This window comes from Callorhinchus milii, unplaced genomic scaffold (genome assembly GCF_018977255.1).
Source record: "Callorhinchus milii isolate IMCB2004 unplaced genomic scaffold, IMCB_Cmil_1.0 Scaffold9, whole genome shotgun sequence".
Classification (NCBI taxonomy): domain Eukaryota; kingdom Metazoa; phylum Chordata; class Chondrichthyes; order Chimaeriformes; family Callorhinchidae; genus Callorhinchus; species Callorhinchus milii.
In genome coordinates this window covers 16,068,407-16,095,794 of record NW_024704750.1, presented here as the reverse complement: position 1 = coordinate 16,095,794, position 27,388 = coordinate 16,068,407, and the positions used below count along the sequence as shown (strand labels likewise).

Below are 27,388 nucleotides of genomic sequence, written 5' to 3'. Positions count from 1 at the left end.
AGAGACAGCACAAACATAAATGCCCTTCTTCTGTGATGTAAATTTCTATGGTTCTGTGGTAAGCACCTGAGAGACTAATGCTACGACTAGAACTATTCATTACAGCTAGAAGGATTGGGCTGGCCATGCCTCTTTAGAACAATAATCGTTGTGTCTAATATAGTGCCTTCAACATTGAAACTTCTTAAAGTGCTTCAAAGGTAATTTAACATCCATCTGAATGGAACCTTGGTTTAACATCGCAAGAACAGAACCACAGACAAGGTAAGTTGGGCTTCCTTAGTCCCTTAGTACTGCACTACTTGAGCATTAGCCTAGACAATGAGCTCAAAGTCCAGATGTGTGGCTTGACCTGCTGACTCAGAGATGTGAATGCTCCTGTCTGAGCCAGGCTGACAATGAGCAGGGCAAGCACCAGCCAAACAACACAACAATACGGGATCTATTGAACATATTCAAGACTGAGATAGATAGATTTCTTATTGCAAAATGGATTAAGGGATATGGGGATAAGGCAGAGTTATGGTATTAGCTGGAGTTAGATTAGAAGATCAGCCATGATTGAATGGCAGGGCAGGCTCGAAGGGCCAAATGGCCTACTCCTGCTCCTACATGTTATGTTGCTATATTTCTTAACAAATTTCTCAATAAGAGATGTGTAATTAGAGAATTTCAGCATTTCAGTTATAGTCATAGTTTTTGCTTACGTGGAGTATAAACACTGGCACGGACTAGTTGGTAAGTATCATTCTTCTGTAACTCACTTTGTCATGAATGGTCTGAAGAATGTGTTCTTCATCACATTTGATAATTTAGAAGTTTGGAGTCCAGGCTGATGCATTTACTAAACCGAGATCCTGGCTATTCAGAGGGATGCTAAATGATTCCGTGATGCTATTCTAAAAGGGAAGAAGGAACAGAGGAAGGAAGAGGACAGGAGGACAGAAAAGTGTGGAGTGAACGAGACAGCTGTAAGCAAGCATGAAAAAACACTGCAACTTGTAAAATGATGTATACCTAGGGGATGGGGTGGGAAAACAGAGGAGACAGCTGAGGTTCAGATTACAACCAGATGTGCACACAATGCAGAGTTCCACCTAAGGCTCATTTGGAAACCCCTGCCAAGTTGTTAAAGTCAACATTCAGGCCTACAGGCTGGAGTGTTCAAAAAGGGGTGCAGCTTCTCAAAGTTAGTGTTGGGCCTGGCGGGAGTGGTCAAGGATAAAGAGGTCAGTCTGTGTGGATGTCACTCAGTGGTTAGCGACAAAACCCGAGTTAAACCCGAGTTTGATTCCCGGGCAGGGCAAAACGTTGGGCAGGTTTCCTTACTCACACACATGCCTCTGTTTACCTATCAGTAAGCAGGAACACGCTTGTTAGTCGATTAGTGGCCAATTCTGGGGGTAATAATTGCTTTCCCAAAAAATAATAATAATAAATTGGTCACTCAATCCGTGACTGTTTGGGGGACACTGCTGTGCACAATTGGCTGCCACGTTTCGCCTACAAAATATAAAATCAATTCACTTTACAGTTTATTCTTTAAAGCACTTTAAGACATCTTGAAGATGCAAGGGTTATTATTATTATTGTTATGTTGGGCAGGGACAAGAACAGGGCTGTGAGATACTCCACGGTCAAACAGCTGCTGACACTCACTGTCTGGGCTCACACATGGAGAATAGCCATTTGGATGACATACAGCAGGCCTGATCTGCCTGTGGATTTCTATCCCAACAATGAGTCAGTACCTTGAGGAGATGAGCGGGGTTGTTTCTTTGGTCAGGAGGGAGTCTGACAAACATCCATTGCCATGTCTAAGCATATCCAAAACAGGTTTCCACACCCACACTGATAACTCGACACTGCCTTAACTTATCACTAATAATAATATTAATAATAATAATCCTGGCATTTGATATAGCACCTTATTACATTGTTGAGACGTCTCAAAGAGCTTCACTGAATATCTGTTAAAGTGGATTAGCTGTATATTTTGTGGGTGAAATAATAATAATAATAATCCTTGCATTTGATATAGCGCTTTTCACGTCTTCTAGACGTCCCAAAGTGCTTCACAGAATATACTGTAAAGTGAATTGACTGCATATTTGTGGGCGAATGCGGCAGCCAATTGCGCACAGCAATGTCCCACAAACAGTCATGGATTGAAAATGATCAATTTATTATTGTTTTGTTTTTTTGGAGGGATTATTATTAGGCGTATGGAGTAAGGAAACTTGCCCAAGGTTTCGCCCTGCCTGGAATTGAACTCAGAACTCAGGGCGAATGCGGCAGCCACCATCCTGTCAATATCCTGTTGGCCGCATTCAATTATGTTTTTATACCTATGCCTAATACCCCACTCCATATAATGCGTTACTGAGCCCCTTTCCCTTGGAGTGCTGAGTTATCAGGAGTTAACTGTATGCATATAAATGTCTCTGTGTCTGAAATGGACATTGTACTCTTCTCCCAGCGGGTGAGACACACTCACTTACCTAATTCTGTAAGTGTTGAGCCATTGCTGGACTTTAACGAACTGAAACTGCCATCTTAAACGCTATTTGGGAAACTTCCCACTGCTTGTCCAGCTAGGATTACCCTACCTATTGGGACTTTAGGGAACCAAGTGGGAACAATCCTTGCTCCCAATGATTGGTCTGCCCTTCCCAGTGCTGCCGATGAGTCAGGTTGGCATCGAAAGTGCATTTGAGTACTGTAAAACTGACTGGCTTAGGCATCAGACTACTTAGACTGACACAAAATATTGACTCGATTCCAGTATTCTATTGCCACGTCACCTCCGAGCCAGCTCAGCCCTGAAGAGACCACACGTATTTCTCACCAAGAGAACTGGAGGGCGAGTTGGAAAGGCAGACAGTGGGCTTGAAAGAGAAAGGAAGAATGAGCGACAAAGAGAGAACAAAGCAGATTGAAGGGGAGAGAAAAGGAGAAGAAATGGAGATAAAAAGGTCAAAATAGACAGAGAAGACAGAAATAATAATCCTTACATTTGGTTCAGTGATGATGATGTCATCCGCAGACACGGGGTTAACTTCCACATGTATGTGAATGACACTCAACTCTTCTTCTCCTCCAGCTGCGACCCCCAGTCCTCTGATGTTCTGTCAGCTTGTCTGACCGACATCAAGATCTGGATGAGTGCAAATTTCTTGCAGTTAAATGGCAACAAGCCCGAAGCCATACTCTTTGGCTCCTGTCGATGTCTTCTCTCCTGCGGTTCCGACCTCCTCAACCTACCCGATCTATCTTAAAACTCTCCGAACCTGTGCGCAACTCAAGCGTCAGGTTTGATCCCCAGTTATCCTTCCTCCACCACATCCAGTCCTTGACCAGGACCTCTTTTCTCCACCTCTGCCACATTGCCCGTCTCCGACTATACCTCACTCCACAAGCTGCCTAAACCTTTGTCCACGCCTTCGTCACCTCTCGGCTGGGCTACTCAAATATCCTCCTCACCGGTCTCCCCTCCTCCACTATTCACAAAATTCAACTCATCCAAAATTCCACCGTCCGCATTCTCACCCATACACCGATTACCCCAGTCCTTGCCAAACTCCACTGGCTCCCTGTCACAGAGGGGATCGACTTCAAGATGCTCACTCTTGTGTTTAAATCCCTCCATACCTTGGCACCACCCTATCTCTCCAACCTCCTCTCTCCTCAAAGCACTATCCGCTGACTCTGCTCTACTGGCTCCAGCATCCTCCTTGTGCCTCGAATCTTCCATTCCACCATTGGTGGTCATGCCTTTAGACAGTACCCACTGAAGCTATGGAACTCCCTCCCTCAATCTCTTCACCTTGCCCCTTCTTTCCCCATTTTCAGCTTGCGCCTGAAGACCTTTCTCTTGGACCGCACCTATGGTCACCGCACCTCAGGCGTCAGGTTTGATCCCCAGTTATCCTTCCTCCACCACATCCAGTCCTTGACCAGGACCACTTTTCTCCACCTCCGCCACATTGCCCGTCTGGCTCAGCATCGGGTGCTACCATTGTTAAGCTCTCTGGGATGCCACATGGTGTGGAGGGTGCTATATAAATGGAAGTTGTTGTTGTTGATTGTTGACCAGGTCAGTGGGAGAAACACGCTTTACTGAAATTCACTTGAGTGCCAATAAGAAAATGAGAGAAATTAAAGGGGAGAAACGTATCTGTTTTTGTTATCTATTGCAGTTCCTTGGGTACTGCTGGAGAATTTAAGTGCTGCCAGCATTTTTTAGGGGGAAAAAAATGTAAGAATTGTATACATTACAAGTACACAAGTGCAAATCTCTTGTTCCAGATGTCTGCATGTCTTGACCTGTGCTCAGTCGATTGATTTGCTTATTGTTTAACTTTGGTCTTCACAGGTCACTAATGTGCTGCGAACACATCTTTTGTCCTAGTTACTAACTGTTAACACTTAGCATTAAAACTTCCAATGAATCAAACTTATCACAAAAGGCCAGTCTAAAGAAACAGCAGACGCTCTGAACAAGACATTTCACACGCCAGGAACATTAATGTCATTGAAAGCCATTAAATGTCATTAAATTGTGTAATAAATTTAGAACAAAGCACCACTTTTGAGGCAGTTACTTGGAATTAACTGCCTAAAAAGTGGTGCTTTGCTCCAAATTAAAGACGTTGAGTTTTGTGTCGATTTTACATTGCTATGCCTGCAGCATGGACTTTGACTGAGTGGAGGCACTGACAGGCACTGCCTTTTGTGTGACTGCTGCCCTTAATTTTCATGCAATTAATAATAATAATAATCCTTGCATTTGAAATAGCATCATTGACACACCTCTTCTCAGAAATATATGTTGTAAAGTGGATCAACTGTATAATTTGGGGGTGAAACGCAGCAGCCAATTGCACACAGCAGTGACCAAATTTAAATTTTGAAGGGAGGGATTATTACTGCAAGGTAAACTGAGGTGTGTGGAGCAAGGAAATTTGCCTAATGTTTCGCCCTGCCTAGGAATCGAATCCAGGTCTCTCGCTTGCGAGGCGAGAGCTCTATCCAATATGCTACAGGACTCCACATGAAGCCTGAAATGGTCAATCAAGAGATTACCTCCCAGCTTTTCTGTCTGATTCCACAATGAGAAACTGAGAAAAGCGACCAATCCTGGCATTATGAATTTCCTGTAGATATTTAAAGCTCAATTCATAATTAGATATTCATAATTATAATACACAATATTATTCATAATTTGAGCACACAGGATAATGATGATTCAGCAATGCTGCAAACTAACCTTGAACCTAGGGAGAATCCTTGGTTTACAAGGAACGTCCTATATTTACTGAAGCAACTGTTATTATCATTCCTCAGCAACATGAAACCCACCTGCAGTGGTGATATAATAGAACCAAAGGAATAAAACTCCCCCGATGGCTCGTAACATAAACAAAGATATACCATGTGGTGTGGTACTGAATAGTACAGATCAGGGAGGGCCCAAGTTCATTTCAGCTTTGTGCTGAGTTACACAAGTTCCTTCTGGGGTGGTGGTGGGGCCAATACAGGGGACTCCCAGGGCCACTAAAATTCAAGGAGAGCTTCCACTCCTGGTCCACCATTCAGTGGCTCTTGATGGAAAGTGTAGACATTGGGTGAGGGTAGAATCAGGTTCAGCAAGTCACATCCCTCATGATCAAAACTAACACTCACAATCTACACTCATGCACAAAGGATGATTGCTTACGTTTGACAGTGGGTGTGGCCCAGTATCTGTAAAACTATGCGACAGCGTAAATCAGAGACAAAAAATCTTAGTAATAACAATAATCCTTGCATTTTATATAGTACCTTATCATGTCTTGGAGACGTCTCAAAGCAATTCCCAGAATATACATGTGGAGTACTGTAGCTCAGTGGTTAGAGCACTCGCCTTGCAAGTGAGACACCTGGGTTCAATTCCAGGCAGGCAAAACCTTGGGCAAGTTTCCTTATTCCACATGCCTAACAATAATCCCTTCAAAACAAAATAATAATAAATTGGTCATTTTCAATCCTCGACTATTTGTGGGACACTGCTGTGCGCAATTGGCTGCCGCGTTTCGCCCACAAATATATGGTCAATTCACTTTACAGTGAAGCGTTTTGAGACGTTGAGAAGACGTGAAAAGCGCTATATCAAATGCAAGGATTATTATTATTATACTGTAAAGGTTTCAGGTCCAATTCTCCATCTCTGCTAAGTTATATCGGATCTCAGCTGAGGAAGCAGTAGTTGAGGTACTATAATTGGCCTTGAACGACACTGGAAAGCAACTTTGCTGTGGCCTGTTTTCCGCTGCCCTTATTTAGGCAGATGGGTCAATGCTTTTCCACATTTCTCTGTGTGCGTAGTGATATGTGATATAAATACATGTGATATAAATATACCAACTAGCTGAGAACATAGCCATTGACCATTCAGATTCTGAATGTCGACTGTAGCCGGACAAGAGACATCCAGCTCAAAAGTCATTTAATCATCATTGACTGAAAATAGCTAATTTCCTATTAATAATTGCTGCATTTGATATAATGCCTTTCGCATTGAGAGGGCATATCAAAGTAGGATGCAGTAACTGTACTTTGTAGACAAACATGGACAATTTGCACCCAGCAATGACCAACAAACAGCTATGAAGCCAACCTGAAGCCTAAATCCCAGCAATAGTCTCATTTGATTTTCCACGGTCATTCTTCAATGATATCAAAGGCACTCACTCTTTAAATAGGAATACTTGTTGAAAGTCAAAATGGATATTAATGGTGAAATTCATTCTTTAAAGATACCCAAAAGATCCTTTTATCTGGAAAGATTAGATGTTATAGAATCTTAGTGTTAAAAGTGATAATTGGAAGAAGCAGAGACAAATTATTAGTGTGCAGGTTTTAACCATATACAGTAGCATTGATTCAAGTTCCTAAACATGCTCTCTATGGTTACATTTTCACCATGGAGCTCTGCTATTATTCCCTGAGCACATTTAGTTCTTAGTTGAATTTCCTTACAAGAAGCAACACATACCTTGCTATTGACGCACTATTTCCCTGGCTCCCAAATGAAGAATCCCAATGGAGGGGGAAGGGTGGAGAAAGGAGAAAGAAAGAAACATGTTCACTTATTTTAGCCAATGGAAAGCACATATCAAGAATGCACATTGCAAATAATTGTGACGAAATCCACAGGTTCCGTTCTAACAGTAGAGGATTCAGACATAATAAGGAATTAGGAAAAGGGAATACTGTAGCAGAGCCCTGTTGTATAGTGGTTAGAGCACTTGCCTCTCAAGCGAGAGGACCTGGTTTTTGTTCCTGGGCAAGATAAAACCTTAGGCAAGTTTATTTACTCCAAGCGCCTCTGTTTAGCTAACAGTAAGTAGGAACCTGATTGTTAGTCGATTGTGGATGGTTAACTGGGTTAACCGTTTTAATTTGGGTTAATAAGCCCTTTTTAAAAAAATTGATCCCTCAATCCACGACTGTTTGTGGGATACTGCTGTGCGCAATTGGCTTCCCCATTTCGCCCACAAAATATACAGTCAATTCACTTTACAATATATTTTGTGAAGGGCTTTGAGATGTCTCAACAACATGATATGGTGCTATATCAACAACAACAAGATTACATTTTTATAGCGCCTTTCACGTCGGGAGGACATCCCAAGGCGCTGGACAGAGTACAGCATATCAGACCCAAGCTGGGGTCAGGAGGGGAGAAGGGAGGGGAGGGGAAGGGTTGGCCGATAGCATGGTCAAAGAGGAGCGTCTTGAGGTGGGACTTGAAGGAGGCTAAGGAAGGTCGAGGCAGAGTGACTGTGGGATGGAATTCCAGAGGTTGGGGGAGAGTGGCTGAATATCAAAGGCAAGGATTATTATTATACAGCAGAGGGACGTCCCACTTACCCTATCTCTCTTTAGGCAAATTGATCTCTAATTGGAAATTGCCATGAGCCACTGACGTAAGAAGTTTTTGAAGTCCACACCCTTTGTCCTCTGACGGAATTTTTACTGCTGGAGACATCATATCATCTGACACAGTGGAAACGAAAAGCAAGGATAAACTTCATATCTCCATTTATATATGGCCTTTTCCATTATCTTTTTTTCACACATGAAGGTGCCCTGTTTATATTGTGAATTATATTTAGTGCCAGAGTTAAAACTCCACTTTGGAACAAATTGGCCAGTGTAAATCTCCTCACTGTAATGGTAGGATGATTTACACCTCCAGCTCAGATCTGTATTAGCACAGCCTGATTCCATGTCAGAGTAAGCCTTTGATCTCTCCCATCCCCAGACAACAGGGGGATGGTGTGTGTTTGTGTGTGTGTGAGCGATGCAATGGAATTTCTGGTCTGAGGTCTGCAGCAGTGTAAACACTACAGATCTCCAGCTGGTAAAGCCTTTGAATCTCTCTGGGTATCAATACAATACAAATATTGAATTTACATTTGCTGGGGTTAGACATCCCCCTCCCCCACCAATCGGACTAATGAAAAACAAGCACAAGACAATGTTACTGATGTTTTTCTTCATATCAAAAGGCTCTCAAAGGCATCACAATTATTATCTCCTCTTAGGTCTTGTAAAGAAAAACCTGCACCCCTCAGGTATAGAACAGTTCCATTATAAAATGATTTACTTATTTTGTTTCTTGCCAAACTGGAGAACTGGAAATAATGTGAGTATTAATCTAGAATAGTTTATTTCAGACCTTTTATTTTCTGGAAGATTTTTTTTATTCCCTGTGAGACATTCTCTCTCACACTTCACACCCATTATCTCTGCAGTCCTTTGAGATGTTTCAGCATGATAGGCCTGTAATCAAATAAGAACATAAGAATATAAGAAATAGGAGCACGAGGAGGCCATTCAGCCCCTCGAGCCTCCCCGCCATTTAATAAGATCATGGCTGATCTTCTAACCTAACTCCATTTACCCACCCTATCCCTATATCCCTTAATCCCATTAGTTTTTAAACATCTATTGATCTTAGATCGATGCCAGAATAATTTATTATTAGGAACGAAACACAGATATATTTAGTGCCCACCTTATGTTTTTTTTGTGATAATTAACCAAAAAGAGATGTTTAGGATTTGGAGGGGTGTAGCTTCATGTGGAGTATAAATATTGGCATAGACTAGTTGGGCTAAATAGCCTGTTTCAGTGCTGCACAGTCTATGTGATTCTGTGTTTAATCTACATCTGCACAAAGTAACAGACTGGCTCAATTGATAGAAATATTACCTCTAAATCAGGAGGTTGGGGTCAAGTTCCATGTTGGGACTTGGAAATCATATATGTCTAAGATGACACTCCAACCCAGTGCTGGGGTGTACTGCATCATTGAAGGTGCTATCCTATGGAAGGGAGGTTTTAATTGAGGATTTGTGTGTTCAAGGGGAACCTGGAGAGGAACCTCATGCCAACTGGATTTGTCCTGGCCAACAATCCTCTTCCAGCTAAATTGGTACCTCACCTCCTGGCTGTGCACAAATTACCTCATGTCCAGGGATTATCGGAAATTATAATACATTTGTAGCTGAATTCAACCAAATATTAGCCCCATAGGTAGCCCAATAATATAATAATAATCCATGCAATGGATATAGCGCCTTATCACGTCTTCGAGACTTCTCAAAGCGCTTCACAGAATATACGGTAAAGTGAACGCGGCAGCCAATTTCATGCATTGCCTCCTGCGGGTGCCAGACCGGCCCATTTAGGTTCGTGCTTTTGAAACTTCAAATGGGGAACTTTTTTTTTTGCAGATTTCAATCGTAAATGCAAAAAGTAGGCACCCGCCCAAAGCTGTTGTTTTATCACGCCCAGTACAGCAACAAAAAACGCCCAATTGGGCGTGAACCCGCCCCATCTGACCACGTGGCCTGGGAACTGATCAGCTGGTATGGCTGAACACTCGATCCACGATCGCGGGACTGAGGCTGCGCGAGCTGCTGTTGCACTCTGGGATACTGGCAGACCGGTTTGGTCTCCTCCCCCTCCTCCCCCCCCCCCCCCCCCCCCCCGAGAGAGTAGGAGGAGTGGCGGCCGCCGCGGCGGAGGAGACGTTAGAGTCGGAGCTCGAGCCGAACAGATCGGGACACGGGGCGAAGCTACGGGAAACCCCGGGCTGTTTCTCTCCGTCTCTTTTCACACATACGGGTTCACTCAGTCCCCCAGTGAGGACCGACCGCGCCCGGGCGGGGTGGTCGGGGGGGGCCGGGGGGGAGAGTGGAGGTAGGAGAGGAGAGCAGAGCAGGGAAGACATCCACTCGACGTCCGGTGTTTGGCGCAGGTAAAAGCCGCTTGTCCGTGGGTCTTGTCGGTTGGGTTCGGTTGCCGAGCGCCACATCCCGGTCTAACCCCCCGCCTGCCCTTTGCTCTACACCCTCGCGGGCTCGCTCTGTCGGTCGGAGGGGCTGAGGGAGCAGGCCTCTCCCTCTCTCCCTCCCTCTCCTCCCTCTCCTCCCTGCCCGGCAGCCTATCTCGGTCACTCCCTGCCCTGTCGGTCCGGTCCAGTCGGTCGGGCGAAGTTTCTGGAATAAGCAGCTGTTGGCGTTTAAAATTTAAAAAGAAAAACCCAACGGTTGCGGCCGCGGTGTGTGTGTGTGTGTGTGTGTGTGTGTGGTGGGAGGGGAAGGGAAGGGGAAGGGAGAGATGGGCCGCAGCCTCGAGCTTTCTTTCCTCGCAGCACCTGTGAAGCTGCCAGGACTGCGGGCGGGCGGGCGGGTTGCCGGGCGGGTTGACCGGTTCGCGAACAAGGACGTTTAAAACTGCTTTTTTTTTTCGGGCCTCATTTATTATTATTATTATTATTATTATTATCGTCGTTGTTGTTGTGCTCAATGCGGCAGATTGTAATAATGATTTTCGGGAAGAAAACTCGGACCCATTATTTTGCCCCGGGGTTCAGGCTCGGGACTTGGTATTATTATTGTTATCATTATTATTATTATTGTTATTATTATTGTTATTATTATTGCTCGCTCGTCCAGATCGCTTCCTCGGGATTCAATCGTGGACTAAAAAAAAAAAATATTTGCTGAAATCCTTTTTTTTTTTCCCTGACACCCCCATCGACCGCTGTCCAGGACTCTTCTCGGTCGCATTCCCCCCCACACCCCTCGGCTCACCTTACACGAAAGGTAACCGCTGACACTGCAGATAGGACCTGCAATCCTCTTCTCTCACCACCCGCCCCTCCTCTCTCTCTCCCTCTCTCTCTCTCTCTTCCCCCCCAAAACAACCAAAACAAACATTCACCTCAACGCCCTTCCAGTTCAGGTCATAAAATGCCACATCCTGGTTTCGGGCTAAACGTCTCTTTCTTTACTGCGTTGTCATACAGATTATGATTTTTTTTTTTTTCGGTGCTGCTTTGCCATCCCCCTCCCCACTTGTCAGCTCGCTTTTATTACATTTGTGCGATAAGCGCGCTGGAATCTGATGCATTTGTTGCGTGTGACAGTCCTTGCATTTGATAGAGCGTCTTCTGGCGTCTTCGAGAGTCTCAAAGCGCTTCACGGAATATACTGTAAAGTGAATCGACTATTTTGTGGGCGAAACAAAATTTCGGACCCTATGGTCACCTCCGTTTGTTGCACTTTAAGTCCTCAGTTGTTTAAACTGTTCGTTTTGCATTTTTGTATTTTTCCCCGTCTTCTGCTTGCGTGGGAAGGAATGTATCTCTTCCCAGTACGGACAGTTCAAGATTGAATTCACTCATGAATGGTTGGTTGTTTGGGGGGCTGTGAAGGTCATAAAAGTAGAGATTGTTCTTACTTTTTTTCCACAGCTCTGTTAATGGGAACCGCATTGATGGATAAACTGAATGTTCTCTACTGGTTAGTTTCTTTTGAGAGAGGTGCACACTTTTGTGTATTTTTTTAAAAAGGAAGGCTCATTTTACAATTTGTTCGGAACAATTCAGTTTGTCATGGGACATAACACTCGCAGAAGATAATGAAGTGTCAAATTACCTACTTTACTGTGATTGATAAAAGCTCTTTCCATAATTAGTCTTGGAATGTCAAAATGGGGAAAAAAACTTATATATTTAATTTTATTCTAGACTGAAAGTTTAGCTTTTGCTACTTGTGTGTGAAATGAGTTTCTGGTATTTTCAAGACCAATTCTGGTTAATGTGGCCTTCAGTATAAATTGAGAATTAACACAAGGTTGACTGAATTTTGCTGATTCCTCATCAATAGCTGTTGGTGTGTGAATTAAAAGGTGCAGTGTAATTCCATTCATTGGTTAATGTGATCGGGGACTTCTCAATTTTTTATTTACATGATTGTGACATTTAGATCTCTTGCTATAATGAGTTCACTACTGTGTTTTCTGCATATTATTTTAATGATTTTTTTCCTTTTAGCCCAGGTGCAGTGTTGCTAGTGTATGGGTGTCTCTGCAGGAGATGGGTATGGCTTGATGATAATAATAATAATCCTTGCATTTGATACAGTGCCTTAACGCATCTTCTAGATGTCTCAAAGCGCTTCACAGAATATCCTGTAAAGTGAATTGACTGTATATTTTGTGGGCAAAACGTGGCAGCCAATTGTGCACAGCAGTGTCCCACAAACAGTCGTGAATTGAAGTGACCAATTTACTTTTTTTTTGAAGGAATTATTACCCCGGAAAAGCGATCTACCAATCGACTAACAACTGGGTTCCTACTTACTGATAGGTAAACAGAGGCGTGTGGAGTAAGGAAACTTTTCACCCTGCCGGGAATCAAACCCAGGTCTCTTTGAGTGCTCTAAACACTGAGCTACAGGATTCTACGTGTGTGTAGTTGGGTATGCAAGTTTATAAAAGAATGTTTTTTGAGTATGCTTATTGGAACATTTAAATAAATTAGAACTTCTGAAACCATTGACATTTTATGACAGAAATACCTGTTTTTAACCTTTTGTTGTGGTTTCCTTCTAGTTGAATTGAGTAAGGTTGGGATGCTGAGCACTCTGCAGATGTGTGGACTTTTTTGTGTAAACTGAAAATGAGGATTGCTCTGAAAATGAACAGTGTTATATAATGCACACTGTTGGGTTTTACAGCAATTATTGGAGAACAATACTGAGTGTATGTTTGGTAACCAATGAACAACAGTGCATTACTCGGGCTTGCCCACTTGTGAATGGTTTATAGTGAGTGCCATATTATCTATGCTTATGTAATCATTTAAAATGGAGTTTTGTGAATTTGGCAGTACATAATTAAACATGTCAAGCAAGGTTACTAGTAATTGTCATTTTTTTCAGATGCTGTAAACAGCTTTACATATTGAATAGCTGTTGTAAACGGCTTTTGTGAATTCCGTGAACTTAGTAAGTTCAGTTTTGTGTAGTTTAGTACCATTGCACATTATTATGTTGTCTTGGATGTTACTTGAGCAACATATGAATTTGCACCACGTTTTCCTTGTGTGAAGGCGATCCCGTGTTGGGGTATAATTCTGGCTAGAGAAGTTAGAAGCTTTGAAACTCACTGTATGTCATTCTTCATGTATAAGATTGGACAGCGAGTACCAGGCAGCTCTTTGGTTGTGGAGACATCACAGCTGGCCTTGATCCCTATTCTTGCCTTGATCGTCCTCCCAATGTGAAAGGTGCTATATAAATGCAATTTGTTGTTGTAGTTGTTTGCACTTTAGAGAAGGAGAGATGTTCAGGAGCAGAAATGACCTTTTCTTGAGGTGTGTGCTACTTCCTTCTCAATTGTGGGCTACTGATTGTGTTGCTCTACTGCTGCCCTTCTAAGATTGACTGTCGCCACAGTCCAGTAGTCAAACCCTCAGACCTTTATTTTTATGCTCAGTACCTCAGTATATGGTGAATTTACTAATTTGAGAAAAAAATGGCAACTATCTCACCTAGAAACAAGGATAAACCTTTTATCCTTGTGGGCTGTCCCTGATGCTGTTACTTTTGGAGGTGGTGTGAAGACTTATGTTAAAGGTAGAGGCAATTGTTTAGTTAATGCAGTTAGCGAGAATAGCTTGACTGTTAGCTTGTGATCACAGAATAGTGTAAGAAAAGATAAATAATAATAATCCTTGTATTTGATATAGCCTCCAGCGCCTTGGGACGTCCTCCCAACATGAAAGGCGCTATACAAATGTAATGGTGTTGTTGTTACATCATTGAGACATCTCCCAGGATGTGCTGTAAGGTGGATTGACTGTTTTGTGGGCAAAAAGGGGTAGCCAGTTGCGCACAGCAATGTCCCATAAAGTGAGTGACCAATTTTATTTGGGGGACTCGTGGCTAGGACACTGGAAGAAACTCCTTTCTCTTTTCAAATAGAGCCATGGAATCTTTAACATCCACCTGAACAGGCAGATGGGATCTCGGTTTTTAACGTCTCACCCAAAGGATGGTTCGTCCAACAATGCGGCACACCCTCAGCACTGAATTGGAGTGTTACCATAGACGATGCGATTCTAAGTTTTGATGTGGGGCTTGAACCCACAACCTTCTGATTCAGAGGCAAGAGTGCTAACACTGTGCCAGACGGACACACATACGATTTAGTTCCTGGTAATGGATAGTTCAGTTACTGGAAAACATGACTATGACTTTTGTTATTTTTAACAAAACTTGATTTGCACAGCTTGATATTTTTACAATTTCCCTAAAGTTTACCATTATAGAAATTACAGCTCTTTATGGTGGATGATTCCCCCCCCATATTCTCATTTTCCCAGCTATAATGCCCCCCCACCACTGGGCTCCTGGCTGGGATCAGTTAACTCAGCACAGACTGGGGATTGTATTAAGATCTTCCTTAAATTTATTCTTCAATACTACATATTATTTATTTATCCATTGAGCTTTGGAAGAATGCAATAATAATATTTGCATTTATTCCAATCTTTCACATTGGGGGTCATCTCCTGGAGCTTCACAGATTACTATAAAGTGTGATCGCTATTTTTGTTGGTGAATAGTGAGTTGCACTTTACAACAAATCTAGAAATGGATAATACTAATAATCCTTGCGTTTAATACGGCCCTTTAACACGTCGTTGAGACGACTGAAAGTGCTTCACAGAATGTATGTAAAGTGGATTGACTGTATTTTGTGGGCAAAATACGGCAGCCAATTGTGCACACCAGTGTTCCATAAACAGCCGTGGATTGAGTGACTGAGTGTCTTGTATCATTTATAATGTCAGAAGTAGTCATAACAATAGATGTACTGATTTAGAGGAGATATCAATATACTAATATGTGGTATCTATCCAAAGAACGTATTGATGCATATTTGGTTTATACGTTGTTTAGTCATTTGTAAGTGAATTTAGATGTTATCAGCACCTTGTGCACTAGAATATTTAAAAGTTAATGTAGGCTGGTTGATTTGATGTTAAGGTAGCCTGAAGTAAGGTCATTGCATTCCAAATGTGATGAATTCTACATTGGTAGCAATATTTTATATAAAAGTGATATTTCTGTAGTGTTGCAGCTGTTCATGAAATATCATTTTGCGAGAGGAAATTTTGACAAGCCCATTGGAGCCTTGTAAAGACTAGAGTCATTTTACATCAGTTTGTTACTTCATCCTTGAATATTTAATAACTTGATGTTAAATGTTAATGAAGTTTGTGTGGTGTCACAGGATCCTAAAATTAACTGACTTGTGAAAGGCTACTTGCACTGAGCACAATGTTTATTTTAGTGCTGAATATAATTCAATTGCTTGGTATTTGTTTGACTGAAACGGAGATTCTGATCCATGCAAACTTTCCTAATCATGTGATTAGACTCTCTTCAGATAACTACACAAGTTTCCTTCACATTTGTTATCCATTCAAACAATTTTGTTTCAATCAATTTGCTAATCTCTGGGGGCCGAGAGATTTGGTGCGAATCTGGCTGGCTTTCACTTTGGAGTGAACTTCCCATTGCAAACTCTTCACATTCTTGTGCTAATGCTAAAACAATTTCACATTTCCTCTCTGTTCAACACCAGTAACACTGTTGTCTAAATCTTCATTTTTATATGGGTGCTCTTTTCCTAGCAACAGTGAATATCACCACAGTTTGAGATCCATTGACTAGATTTAGGGCTATTATAATAAGCGTTGTGAATCCTGGAACTTGATTCAGTTGTGTTCCAGTATTGAGGATATGTACCAGATAGTTTCCAGAAGATCATTTTCTGAATAACTTTAGCTTAGTTGATTTAATAGATACTGTGTTAGCAAGTATTGTGCATTTCTTCTTTATATTTCCTGACTGAGGTTTGTGCCACTTAATCTGAATGCAAACATGAAAGCAGTATTCTATTGGGTGTTTGGAGAATGTTGGGAAATAAAAATTGTTATTTCAAGTTGTTCGCCCTTCTCTCTCCAACTCTCTTCCCCCATCTCCCCCCCCCCCCCTCAATATATTGTCAGGTCATAGGTGACTAAACAGTTCATTTTTTAATTTCAGAATCTGATTTTAGTAAACACAAGATGTACTATCAGAATGTTTTGTTGGCACTGTTGGTACAGAATCACTGGATGAGTTCCAGCAGCCTAATTTCTGAAGCTATTATTCGTATTGAAATACTGGGGAAATATTGGTATAAACAGAAATAGTGTTTCTAGATTCTGAATATGAATCCTTAAATTCCCTTTTATTGTCTATATAGTTACAAGAATCGTTTGTTAAATGCTTCTGGAGTAGTGCAGAGTTGTGACTGCAAAGTGGAACCAATGTGATTTGCTTTTGTGCTCATAGAAATTAGGACCCCAAAGCATTTATATAGTGCCCTTCATGCAGGGTAGCACCTGAGTGCTGCATAGTGGCAGGGTTGGACACTGAGTAAAGGGGGAGATGATCATTGGCATGGAGAATGAGATGGGTCTTAAGATGGGATGTAAAGTTACACGAGGAGGCTATGAGGCGGAGGGATTGAACCAGCTAAAGCCAGTACAACGCACCAATGTGCTTTCAATTGCTTTTTCATCTTGGACCACCTTACCCATTCAGGCTTTTCTCTTTCGGTTTGCCCAGTTATTGCGAGCCAAGTGGAAAGGATTGGTGAAATGTCTCCTTTCAATTCCTATTCATGAGCCAGGCATCAATTGTGCCCTGGAGTGCTGTGAACTTTCCTACTGCAGAAATTAGAATGAAATAAAAGATTTTAAGGCATTACAGTGATTGATGGATTCTCTGCTGATGATATGATGGAATATGCTTTAGCCAAAGGCAAGAATTCATTTTCATGTGGACTTACTAATTGTAACGCCACTGTGTGGGAGGAGTTAGGCCAGGTGCTTGCTCTGAGCAAGGGAAGATCAGTGGGCAAATCATCCCAATACATGTTCTTGCTTCTCCAAGTAACTGGCTGAGGAGTGCCATTGGTGGAGCTGTTTGAGACGTATGCCCATCCTGTCACCTGGATGAATAATCTGGTGTGAAGTAATGCAATGTAAAATGAAGAGGAAGGGGATGGAATTGCATTCTATGCTTGGTACAAAATGAACTACTGTATATAATGAGATGTAGATTTTTAGATCTTTTAGAAAATGTAATATCCAGCTTGTCGTTTTTTGTTACACATTTTGGTTTTTCAACAGATCTGGCTAATTTGGGGTTATTACCCTTCCAATTTTCTGCTGTGTTTTTAAGGCATTGTGATTTTAAAGAAAACAGTTTCTACATTTATCTACAACTGTTAGTGTGGGGAATAGGTTAATTTAAACTTCTGCTGCGTTGGCACATTCCTGTATGCTGTGTAAGGATGAGAGTGAAAAGATTGGAAATCAAGCAGCTGTCATTTGTAATAACCTCCAAACAGCAAGGTTGCTCAGAATGATTATGGTGGGTGGGGGGGGGGGGTCTTTGGAAGTTGGTGAGCAACATATTGATGACAACAGGCATGATTGAAGTCCTGAAATTATTTGCTTGGGAGATGAATTAGGCTTTTGTTTTTTTGTTAAAAATCCTCATGTCGTGACTATACAATTTAAATGCTGAATGTGGATTACATAAAACTTCTGTTGACCTTGGAGAGAAAACAAAGTTGAATTATTTTTGACCCTCATCATATGATTGGTCAGTTATTCTATATCAATGACATACTTCTCGTTCCTTGACTGTTTGTGCGATATTGTTGTGCGCAACTTACTGGCTGCTGCATTTCTCTTAGTTTCTTCATAGCATTGCATGTTCAATTGCGACTGAATGGGTTAGAGGCTCTTCCACACCATCCCTGTCTTTATCACAATTTTAGATATGATATAGTAATAGGTTGTGAGTTAACATCAATTTTGCAACAAAGTTAATAACTTGGACAAACTGTATATCTTCTGGCAGTTGTGTAAAACTATCGAGTAAATCTGCTTTCAGTTGAAGCACTTTAGGGAAAACCTATTTGGAGTTCCAACAACTATTGCAGTGACTGTATTAAGATCCAGAACTTTCTAGGACTAGTGTGCTGTCAGGAAATGAGCTTGCGTACCAGGTTTCTAAATTTCAGCTGAGGAAGTTGCACAGTTGTTGTGAATTTGAAGATTTTTCATTTGGCAGGAGCTCAGTTCTATACATGTATAATGCTAGCTGCTGGTTCCCCATAGGCTGAAGAAAAAACAGTCCTTTTAACTAATGGTAAATATAGCAATACTTGAATAATCTTCTGTACTCTCGAGATAACATTTATATAATAATAATCCTTGCATTTGATATAGCGCTTTTCATAACTTCTAGATGTCTCAAAGCGCTTCACAGAATATACTGTAGAGTGAATTGAATGTATTTGTGGGCGAAACGCAGCAGCCAATTGCACACAACACTGTCCCACAAACAGTCGTGGATTGAAGTGACCAATTTATTATTGTTTTTTTTCTTGAGGGAGGGGTGTGTGGACTAAGGAAACTTGCCCAAGGTTTCGCCCTGCCGGGAATTGAACCCAGGTCTGTCGCTTGAGAGGCGAGTGCTTTAACCACTGAGCTACAGGACTCCACGTTTTATATAGAAGTTGCAGACGATTGCAGCTAATAAGTAATATGTGAGAAGTTGCTCTTTGTTTTTAGTAATCCCCCACCCACCTGTACTTTAAGCTTAAAGACAGAGAAATAAAATCACCTATGACCTGTGATCGCTACCCAGTGAATTTATGCTGGAAAGTATAAATGCCAGTTGTGAAAAGGATCAGGCTTGACCATGAAGTTCCCACTGATGACAGATGCTGCCACATTCACATCAAGATAGGATACTTGTTTTTGGATTTTGATGGGGAAAGAAAAGCTTAAAGTTGATTCAAAACAGAATAAAAATATATTATTTTTGATTCCACTTTTTCAGACAGATTAGTATAAATTATGCGGCAAATATTAAAACTATCAAAGATTAAAGCTAATAGAAAATACTCAAACTGCTACAGGTACACACAACTAATGACAGTTTTAATATTACTCTGAAATGTTTCCAGTTTATCCCTTTATTTTATCGTTTTTTTTCCCAATACTTTAGTAGGTTGGTTAGGTGAGCAAGCAGTTAATGGTGCCTTGCTTTGAGACCCATCTGACAAAGAAGTTAATCTCCTGTCATCAGCTGAGGGTTACACCTAAAGCAAATAGCTTGCCAACAGTCTGTAGGTTTGGACCTTCATTTATCAGTTGACTATTGCTGCTGAGAAATTCCAGACCCAGAGGCCTGCCTATTTTTGTAGAGCTGTGGGTGGAGTGGCAAGAATGTAATCAGCATCCTGGGAGGCTGTCACTTTGTTCACAAGCAAGCTGAGCCGTATATAGTCATGCAGTGTTTGATTGGATACATTCAGGCATATGACTGTCAATCTTGACTGAATGTGTCTGCAGATATCTCTTTAAGGTGAGTGCTTGTATGTGTGCTTGCTGCAGAGCGATTAATGTTGGACTACAGAGGTGTTGCAACGCCTGGGGTGTAGAAGCAAGCGAGTAGAATGTGTTTTTGTCGAGAATCTGCACTGAATTTAAATTGAGACCCAAAGTCTTGTATAATATTGAGTAGTGTAGCATTCCTTTACTCTTGTTGTGAAATGCAGTGCTGGTCTCTAGGTCTCCAGAGAGTGCAGTATAAAACAATGTGCTGGCAATTTGTGCTCTAGTAACTGAGCCTTTAAAGAGTGTTTGTACTGCTTTTATCATCCTGCCTACGTATATTTTCGTTAGCAAGAGGGTAATGGGGGCTGATTAGCTTTCTAAAGGCTTTGTTGGTTTTGTTTAATTTTGACCGCAAGCTATTTTTAACCATTAAACAGTTAGATCATTTGGAACCGTGTTTGGCTATGTTGTAGCTGTGGATTTTCCCAGATTATGCTTTAACTCTTTGGTCTTCCCTAGGGATTGAAGGAGAGTGTCTTGTTTCCTTCCAGTATAAATAAATTAGTAGTGGTGATAAAACTTTTATTCCTATCCTGACAACCTTTATTACCTGTCTACAGATATAAGAAGCGATAGACAGGGAAAAATATGAAAGAATTAACAGCTGTGTGTAGCAGCTGAATTTAGTTTTATATTTCAGAGATTTTCTTCCCTCCCCCTTCTCCCCCAGGCGGGACAGTGTTGTAATGTTCTTTTCTTTTTTTTCAGTTTATCTCTGAAGATGATACAGCAAGATGTCGGGGTGATATAGTGGTCAGAAGTCATGCCAGGTTTCAGAATGTAGGAAATAGTGAAGCAACTGACAGTGTGCCTTACATTGGAATTGTCTCTGGCAAGGACTTCAATAAAATCCACCTATAGAGGAGCAGTAACAAACGGAGCAACAACAAAAAGTGCATCCAATTTCACTAAAGCTAAACTGTAAGTAACTGAATATTTAATTCATAGGATGCCAGAGTGGAAATACAAAAAGCTTTTGTGGTAGCTGATTGATGCACAATTGTTACAAGTAACAGTGTTCAGCAATAGTGAATGTCTGGAACACCTTCTGATTAATGAATATTATTCTTTCCACTCACAATAAAAGTGTTGGGTTATGGTCACAGGAAGTTGTGTTAACTTGGGTCTGTTACCATACAGGTTTTAAAGTGTAAGTGGGGCTAGGAGGGCTGTCTCTTGCTCGTATATGCTTTCACTGCATGTACAGCCACAGCAGTGATATTTAATCTAGAAATGCATTGGGTTATAAGAAGTTATGTATTGTAGGCATGAAAGAAGGAAATTCGAGGGGGAAATGAGTTCATTATCATGGTTTCTATTTTCAATTAAATTCAGTGGTCCAAATCCTGCCTTCTGTTATTATCCACCTGAGGTTACAGGCAGTACCTGTGTGATGTGTTGCTAAACAATCAATCCTCTGACCTAAATAGAGAAAAAAATCAAATGTTGAAATATCAACATCCAGGCTGATAACAAAATGGATTTGGATGAAGTTCTTTCAGCCCAGTGATATCTTCCTTCCAGAATTGTCATGTTATTGTCTTCCCAATATAGCATCAAGCTATTTCTTCAGAGTCCAACATTCTGGCTGCAGCATCATTTCTAGTAACCCTGTTCCAGTTTTTAATTACCCTCTGTGTAAAGAAATCTTTTGCGGTGTATGTCCTGAAATTGCTATTTGCAACACTGACCTATGCCCTCTTAATAAAGTGTTAATTGACTGTTTTTTTAAAAAAAAACTAGTAGCATTCATTTAGAGGTTAAAAGGATAGATACAAACTGAGAAACAAATAATCAGTTAAAGGTTGAAAGCTGTGCTTCAGTAGTGGAGATGAATACTTGTGAAGTATCTATGCAGAATTTCCTCCAGACAGTGAGTTGGGTGAACAACAACAAAAACTTGCCTTTATATAGTCACCTTTACACATAGTGGAGAGTTTGGAACAAATAAGTAGTACATTTTGTGTAGCCTATGGAAAAACTAACTATTTTATGGTATAAAAGTATACTTGGATTGTACTAGATTGAAAATGGTCAACTTGCTACTAGTGAATCTTTTTCCCCCTATTTTTTCTAACCAGGTACACTCAATTCCCCTTATACAAGTTGCTCCACTTTATCCAAGGATCCAAAAGAGACATGAAGGTGTGATTTGCACTGGATTTTACTGTAAACAGTGACAGTTTAAAAACATTGGTATACTGTAATGTGATTTAATCTGTTTATTGGTTTTGCTTTGTTGAAAAGCAACAGGAATGGAAATGCACATATTTCAAAAATATTTTTTTGATCTATTCGACTACATTGTTAGTTTTAAAGTGGGGGACTGTATGGACCGGATAATATCGGATGTGACAAGAGAGTTGTGTTGAAAGATGCAATCCTTAAAGAAACTGTTCAAACTGCCCTCGATTTCCTTCTTCCTCCCTGAGTAAGAGGGCACTAATATAATAATAATAATCCTTGCATTTAACATGGTGCTTTTCACGTCTTCTCAAACTCTCAAAGCGCTTCACAGAATATACTGTAAAGTGAATTGACTGTATATTTGTGGGTGAAATATAATTTTTCAGGTAAAGTACAATTCAGTTAATATTTTTTGAGTTCCGTTTCCAACTGAAGAGAAAGCTTCCTTAGATTTTTTGGGGTGGTGGACTAGACTGAACAGAATACATTTTATTCACAGATGTGAAGAATTAGTTATTAGATAGGAGTACAACAATCTTGATGGATTTGTGGCTTAACATGTAACTGGCACATGGTTCATATTCCAGATGAATAGATCACAATTTCCAATATATATAATTGTTGTGTTCCAGTAATACAGGACCACATCAACCACCAGCTTCCTCAGGGCATTCCAGGATTCTACAAGCGAAGGACATGGTTGCCTTGGTGCATTTGAGTGGCAGCTTGCGCTGCTGGAGCTATTGCACTTTATGGAATCCTTCCAATTCAATTCAGTCTGATCTACATTAAGAGAGTGTCCACAGATAAGTACATCTGTTGCACATTAAGATGCTAGGAGTCTTTCTGTAATGCAGCATTTTACAGTCATAAGTCCATGGCTGCTTCAGTGTAGACAGACCTAACCTTTGGCTCTGGATCCAAGCTTTTCAGGGATAAAACCTGTTTATGCCAAATCTAGTAAAGAAAAATGCTCTCACAATAAGCTCTTGAATTCTCTAGGGAAATTCTTCTGGGATTTTAAATCCTGGATGGTGGAGCTTGGAAATGTGCCATGTTAATTATCTGGGGTGGGCCATTCAGCTGCCAGATAGTATTTGTGGGTGCATTACCAGACCCCAATTTAATAGATTAGCAAATGTTTTATAAATGCCATAGTAAGATGGTGATTGTAGCAGAGCTTCATTCCAATAAGATGTCCTTTTAGAGTATTTTTTTGAAATCATCTCAAAAACGTTGGGTAAAAATGTTTTTCAAGCACTAGGAAGTTTGACCAAATAAACTTCAACAAGATGCTTGAATACAGATACAACCCAAAAAGATTTCAAGGAATACAAAACTGCCATTGGTGTTGTATGAATTCTGATGCAAAGTGATACAAAGTGACAGTAAATTTAACTAAGTAAAGTGAAGGTTGATTCAATAATTGTTTCTTGTTGCCTCAGATTTTCCAAATTGTATCATAGTTACTAGATTGTTCTGAATATTTAAATTACTTTATAAGGAACACTAGCCCCCACCACCACTAACATAAATTTTCATAGTAGTATTTGAAAAGGGGGAGTAAAAGTTGTAATGTGGTCAGTATAAAGTCAATAAAAATGTTTTGTATAAATAATAACGATCTGACTATCTCTTCCCCCCCCACCCACCATGGGTTCACTTGATTTGCAATACCAGCAAAAAAATCAAAGTTGGAAAAGGTGCACATTACATGATTAACTACATAGAAATTGCATCTCTTGGGCATAAGTCCACAACTTTACAATTCTTATCCCTGGATTTTTTTTATTGGCATCCAGCAGCCCCTGTGGCATACTCCGTTTTTGCTTAGTTGGTGATTGTAGGGTAAGTGACAATTTTGAAAATGTCATTTAAGGCAAAAACAAAATCGCCTTGCGTTCAGAACAATGCAGTATTAAGTCTGAAAGTGTTACAGTGTATCTGGTCCTTGATTTTTAAAATATAAAATCAAGTTTCCAACTATACAATAACTATTCCCCATTTTTACCTATAGGTTGGCCACTATGCACCTTAAGCCGTATCCAAAGCTTCCAAAGAAAGATGTCTCTCTAGAACCAAGCCAACAATCTTTTGGAGGCCTTCATTCAAGCCAACATGCGACAGTAAGAGTTGAAAGATGTCAGGCCACCTACACCAAACAGTCCTCTTGTGAATCCATTACAGTTAACACTGTGGCATCTCACATCAGTTTATGGTGCCCAAGACCCTTTGGTATCAACTCTCAAAATAAAATGTGCAATATGAAGAATCCATCCGATAATGCTACCTTTAAGGGAAGGAAGAAACGAATGTCCAAAATTACTTTGCCTCCTTCGATTCATCAGGAAGAAGGGGAGGTTCTACTAGATATTTGGGCCGTAATAAAACCTGGTAACACTAAGGAGAAAATTGCATTCTTTGCAGCACAGCAAAGTAACAGGACAGGATCTGTGAAAATAAAAGGCAATTGGGATACAGATGTCACAACAGCCAAACGTCGAAAGAAATCTGTTGATTTGGAGAAAATAAAAGTTCAACCAAATAGAGTAAAGGAGAATGGAAAGGAAGGTGACAGAAAGTCACCTCCAACAACCAGTAGTAGTGAGGAGAATGCATCAATAAATAGTGATGGGTTGTGTCATAGTAGCTCCCTTTCTGTAGCAGAAATGGTGGCTCTTCTAGAACAAAGAGCAAATGCTCTCCTCCCAGACTGTACCAAAATCTTAAACTCCAATATTAACATGCCAAGTATTGGGCATTCGACAGGAACATCCCCATCTCCAGAAGCCATTTCAGCCGCAGGATCAGATTTTTGTTTCAACCACAAAAGGCCCACTGAGAATAAGACGCAGGGTGAGTGTGTGCGAGTTATAGAAGTTATAGCTAGACTTGAATCCGAATGTTTGAAAAACCAGCATGAAAGGAATGGAGAGAGTCTGTCGAGGAACAACAGCTTCCGCAGAGGGGTGGGAAGGGTTTTGCTGACTGGTCCACAACAGTCAGAGCAGAAACCCAGCAGCGACGAGGTGGTTAGAACTTCCCCTGAGGTATCCAGATTCTCCAATGATCTTGTTGAAAGTAATGAACGACACCACAGCTGTATAAGCATGAGCCATACCTCCACTGCTTGCACTGAATCCTGCAAGGACATTGCACATGCTCTGGGTATTAATCTTTCTGGTGCTATGTTGGATCTTCCTAATAAAGTTACTCCAACTTGCAAAGAAACAAAACCATTCCGGAAGCGCACCAAAGGAGTTTCCAGTAATGATGGGATGCAAATGGAATATTGTAGCATGCCCTCCTTTTGTTGGGAAATGGACAATAGGTTTGTATCAAACTGTATTTTGCCAGGGATTAGTGTTGGCGAGTATCCGAATGATTTTCGTGTAAATAAAGAGTTGGTATCTAGTGTGGTGGATGAAGACGTTGCTATGAGACTGAATGAAGAGGCGGAATTTACATCAGTAACTGGATCTTGCCCGGAAGAGATTAGTTCCTGTGAGGAACCGCCTCCAGGAGAATTGTTTTTCACACTTGCACAGTCCCATGTTGAAAACTTGGATTCAAATGAAAAAACTACTGAAGAAATCCAGGAGGTTGCACAGGACAAATATGACACTCTGCCTGCTAATAAAAGAGCCTTTGAGGGTGCCGGTTTCCTGGAAGAGAGCTGCCCTAGTTTGTACTCATCTGTTGAAACCTCAAGCCCTTTATTTACAGAAACCTTTCCTCTAAGAAGGCAGGTATCTCATGAGTTCTTGGAAATGCGTTTCAAAATCCAGCAGCTTCTTGAGCCTCGGCAGTACATGGCCTTTTTGCCTCACCACATTATGGTGAAGATTTTCATGTTCCTCCCTACCAGGACCCTGGCAGCTCTTAAATGCACGTGCCATTACTTTAAGTTCATTATAGAAAACTATGGCATTCGAGCAACAGATTCCCTCTGGGTCCGTGACCCACGATACAAAGACGACCCATGCAAGCAGTGTAGAAAGCATTACTCCAAAGGGGATGTGTCCCCATGTCGGTGGCACTCGAAACCCTACTACAAAGTCTTACCTTATGGACGCTCATACTGGATGTGTTGCTGGCAAGCAGAGAAAGATTCACCTGGGTGTAAAATTGGACTTCATGATAATAATTGGGTGCAGTCTTGTAATCACATTCAACAAATATGTGAAAAGGTAAAGAAGAAGAATGGAGAGGGAGTGTGACTTTTTTTAAATGGTAGATCTGCTTTAGCCTGACCTGAGCTTGAGAGAATTCCTGTTGGATCTTCTGCTTCCTGTAGAAATTGGAATATTTTGTCAGTCCTGCACTGTTTACATTGTACAGTATGATCATATTGGCTTATGAGCCCGCATGTACAGAACTTTAGCAGCCGTAAGCTGTGAGGGAAGCGCAGTATTTGCTATATCATGTGTTTTATCGGTTTATAGTTTTGTGCTGTTAAATGTAGTTGGCACAACAACTGAACCACTAGAGCACAGCTATGTTAGTGTGGCAGTTAGTCAGTTTTGAATGTCGGTCTTTCTTTTGAATCGTTTGTAAATGCCACGTAAAATTACATTTGAATGAAAATGCAAAATCTTTTTGGTGAGGAGGAAAAACCCTTATCCTTGTACATCCTATAAAATGGACTATCTGGACAGTTTTAGAATTAAAGTAGTGAATTCTTGCTATGTGATGTCAAGGCAAGTGAATACATGCAATAAATAGCAGATACATTTTATTAGCAATGTAAAATTACAAGTTATGAAAAACATGGAATTGCTTGAAATTTTTTTCAATAACGTGGTTTGAGTGTTCAATTTCGTCTGAGTGTACAGCAGCACTGTTTGCTTTGGATTGATGTGTCACAAAGCTATTTGGGAGTCGTCACTTAGCCCTGGTAGAAGATCACTCAGTGGAATGCATTTTCTTTCATCTGTCCATTTCATAAATCTTATTTGGAGTAACAGATGGCTATTAAAAATTCACTGTGTACTGAGTGTTTTCAACAGGTAGAAACAGATACAGTAAACTCCTGATAACTCCACTGTGGCTCAACTTATCACTACCACTTAAGACATCATGCTGTCAACATCCCAGCCACATTCATTTATGTATTTATACATATGCGTAACCCACCACTCCAGATAACTCGTCACTGACTTCCCCTCCACCCCTTTTCTCCCTTGGAGTGACAAGTTATGAGGAAGTTTACTGTATTTTGCTTAATGCAAGTATTTCTACTTGGTACATAGGCCCTTTGGTTTCTTAAAAGTACATCAAGCACTTCTGTACCAATTGTATTTATTCAACAAATGACCACAT

General features: G+C 40.9%; 1 protein-coding gene across 2 annotated transcripts; it reads left to right on the top strand.

Moving 5' to 3' along the window:
• The first annotated feature begins 20,665 nt into the window (after positions 1 to 20,665).
• On the top strand, positions 20,666 to 26,835 carry LOC103178497 (F-box only protein 34). 2 transcript variants are annotated; one of them, XM_007893279.2, is made up of 3 exons: positions 20,764 to 20,800; positions 21,961 to 22,024; positions 24,084 to 26,835. In XM_007893279.2, exon 3 carries the CDS (start codon positions 24,094 to 24,096, stop codon positions 26,284 to 26,286), a length of 2,193 nt encoding a protein of 730 aa, XP_007891470.1. In that variant the 5' UTR covers positions 20,764 to 20,800; positions 21,961 to 22,024; positions 24,084 to 24,093; the 3' UTR covers positions 26,287 to 26,835. The 2 variants fall into 2 exon arrangements, with proteins under 2 accessions (XP_007891471.1, XP_007891470.1); XM_007893280.2 differs by lacking the exon at positions 21,961 to 22,024 and having other exon boundaries at positions 20,666 to 20,800.
• Positions 26,836 to 27,388: the final 553 nt, after the last annotated feature.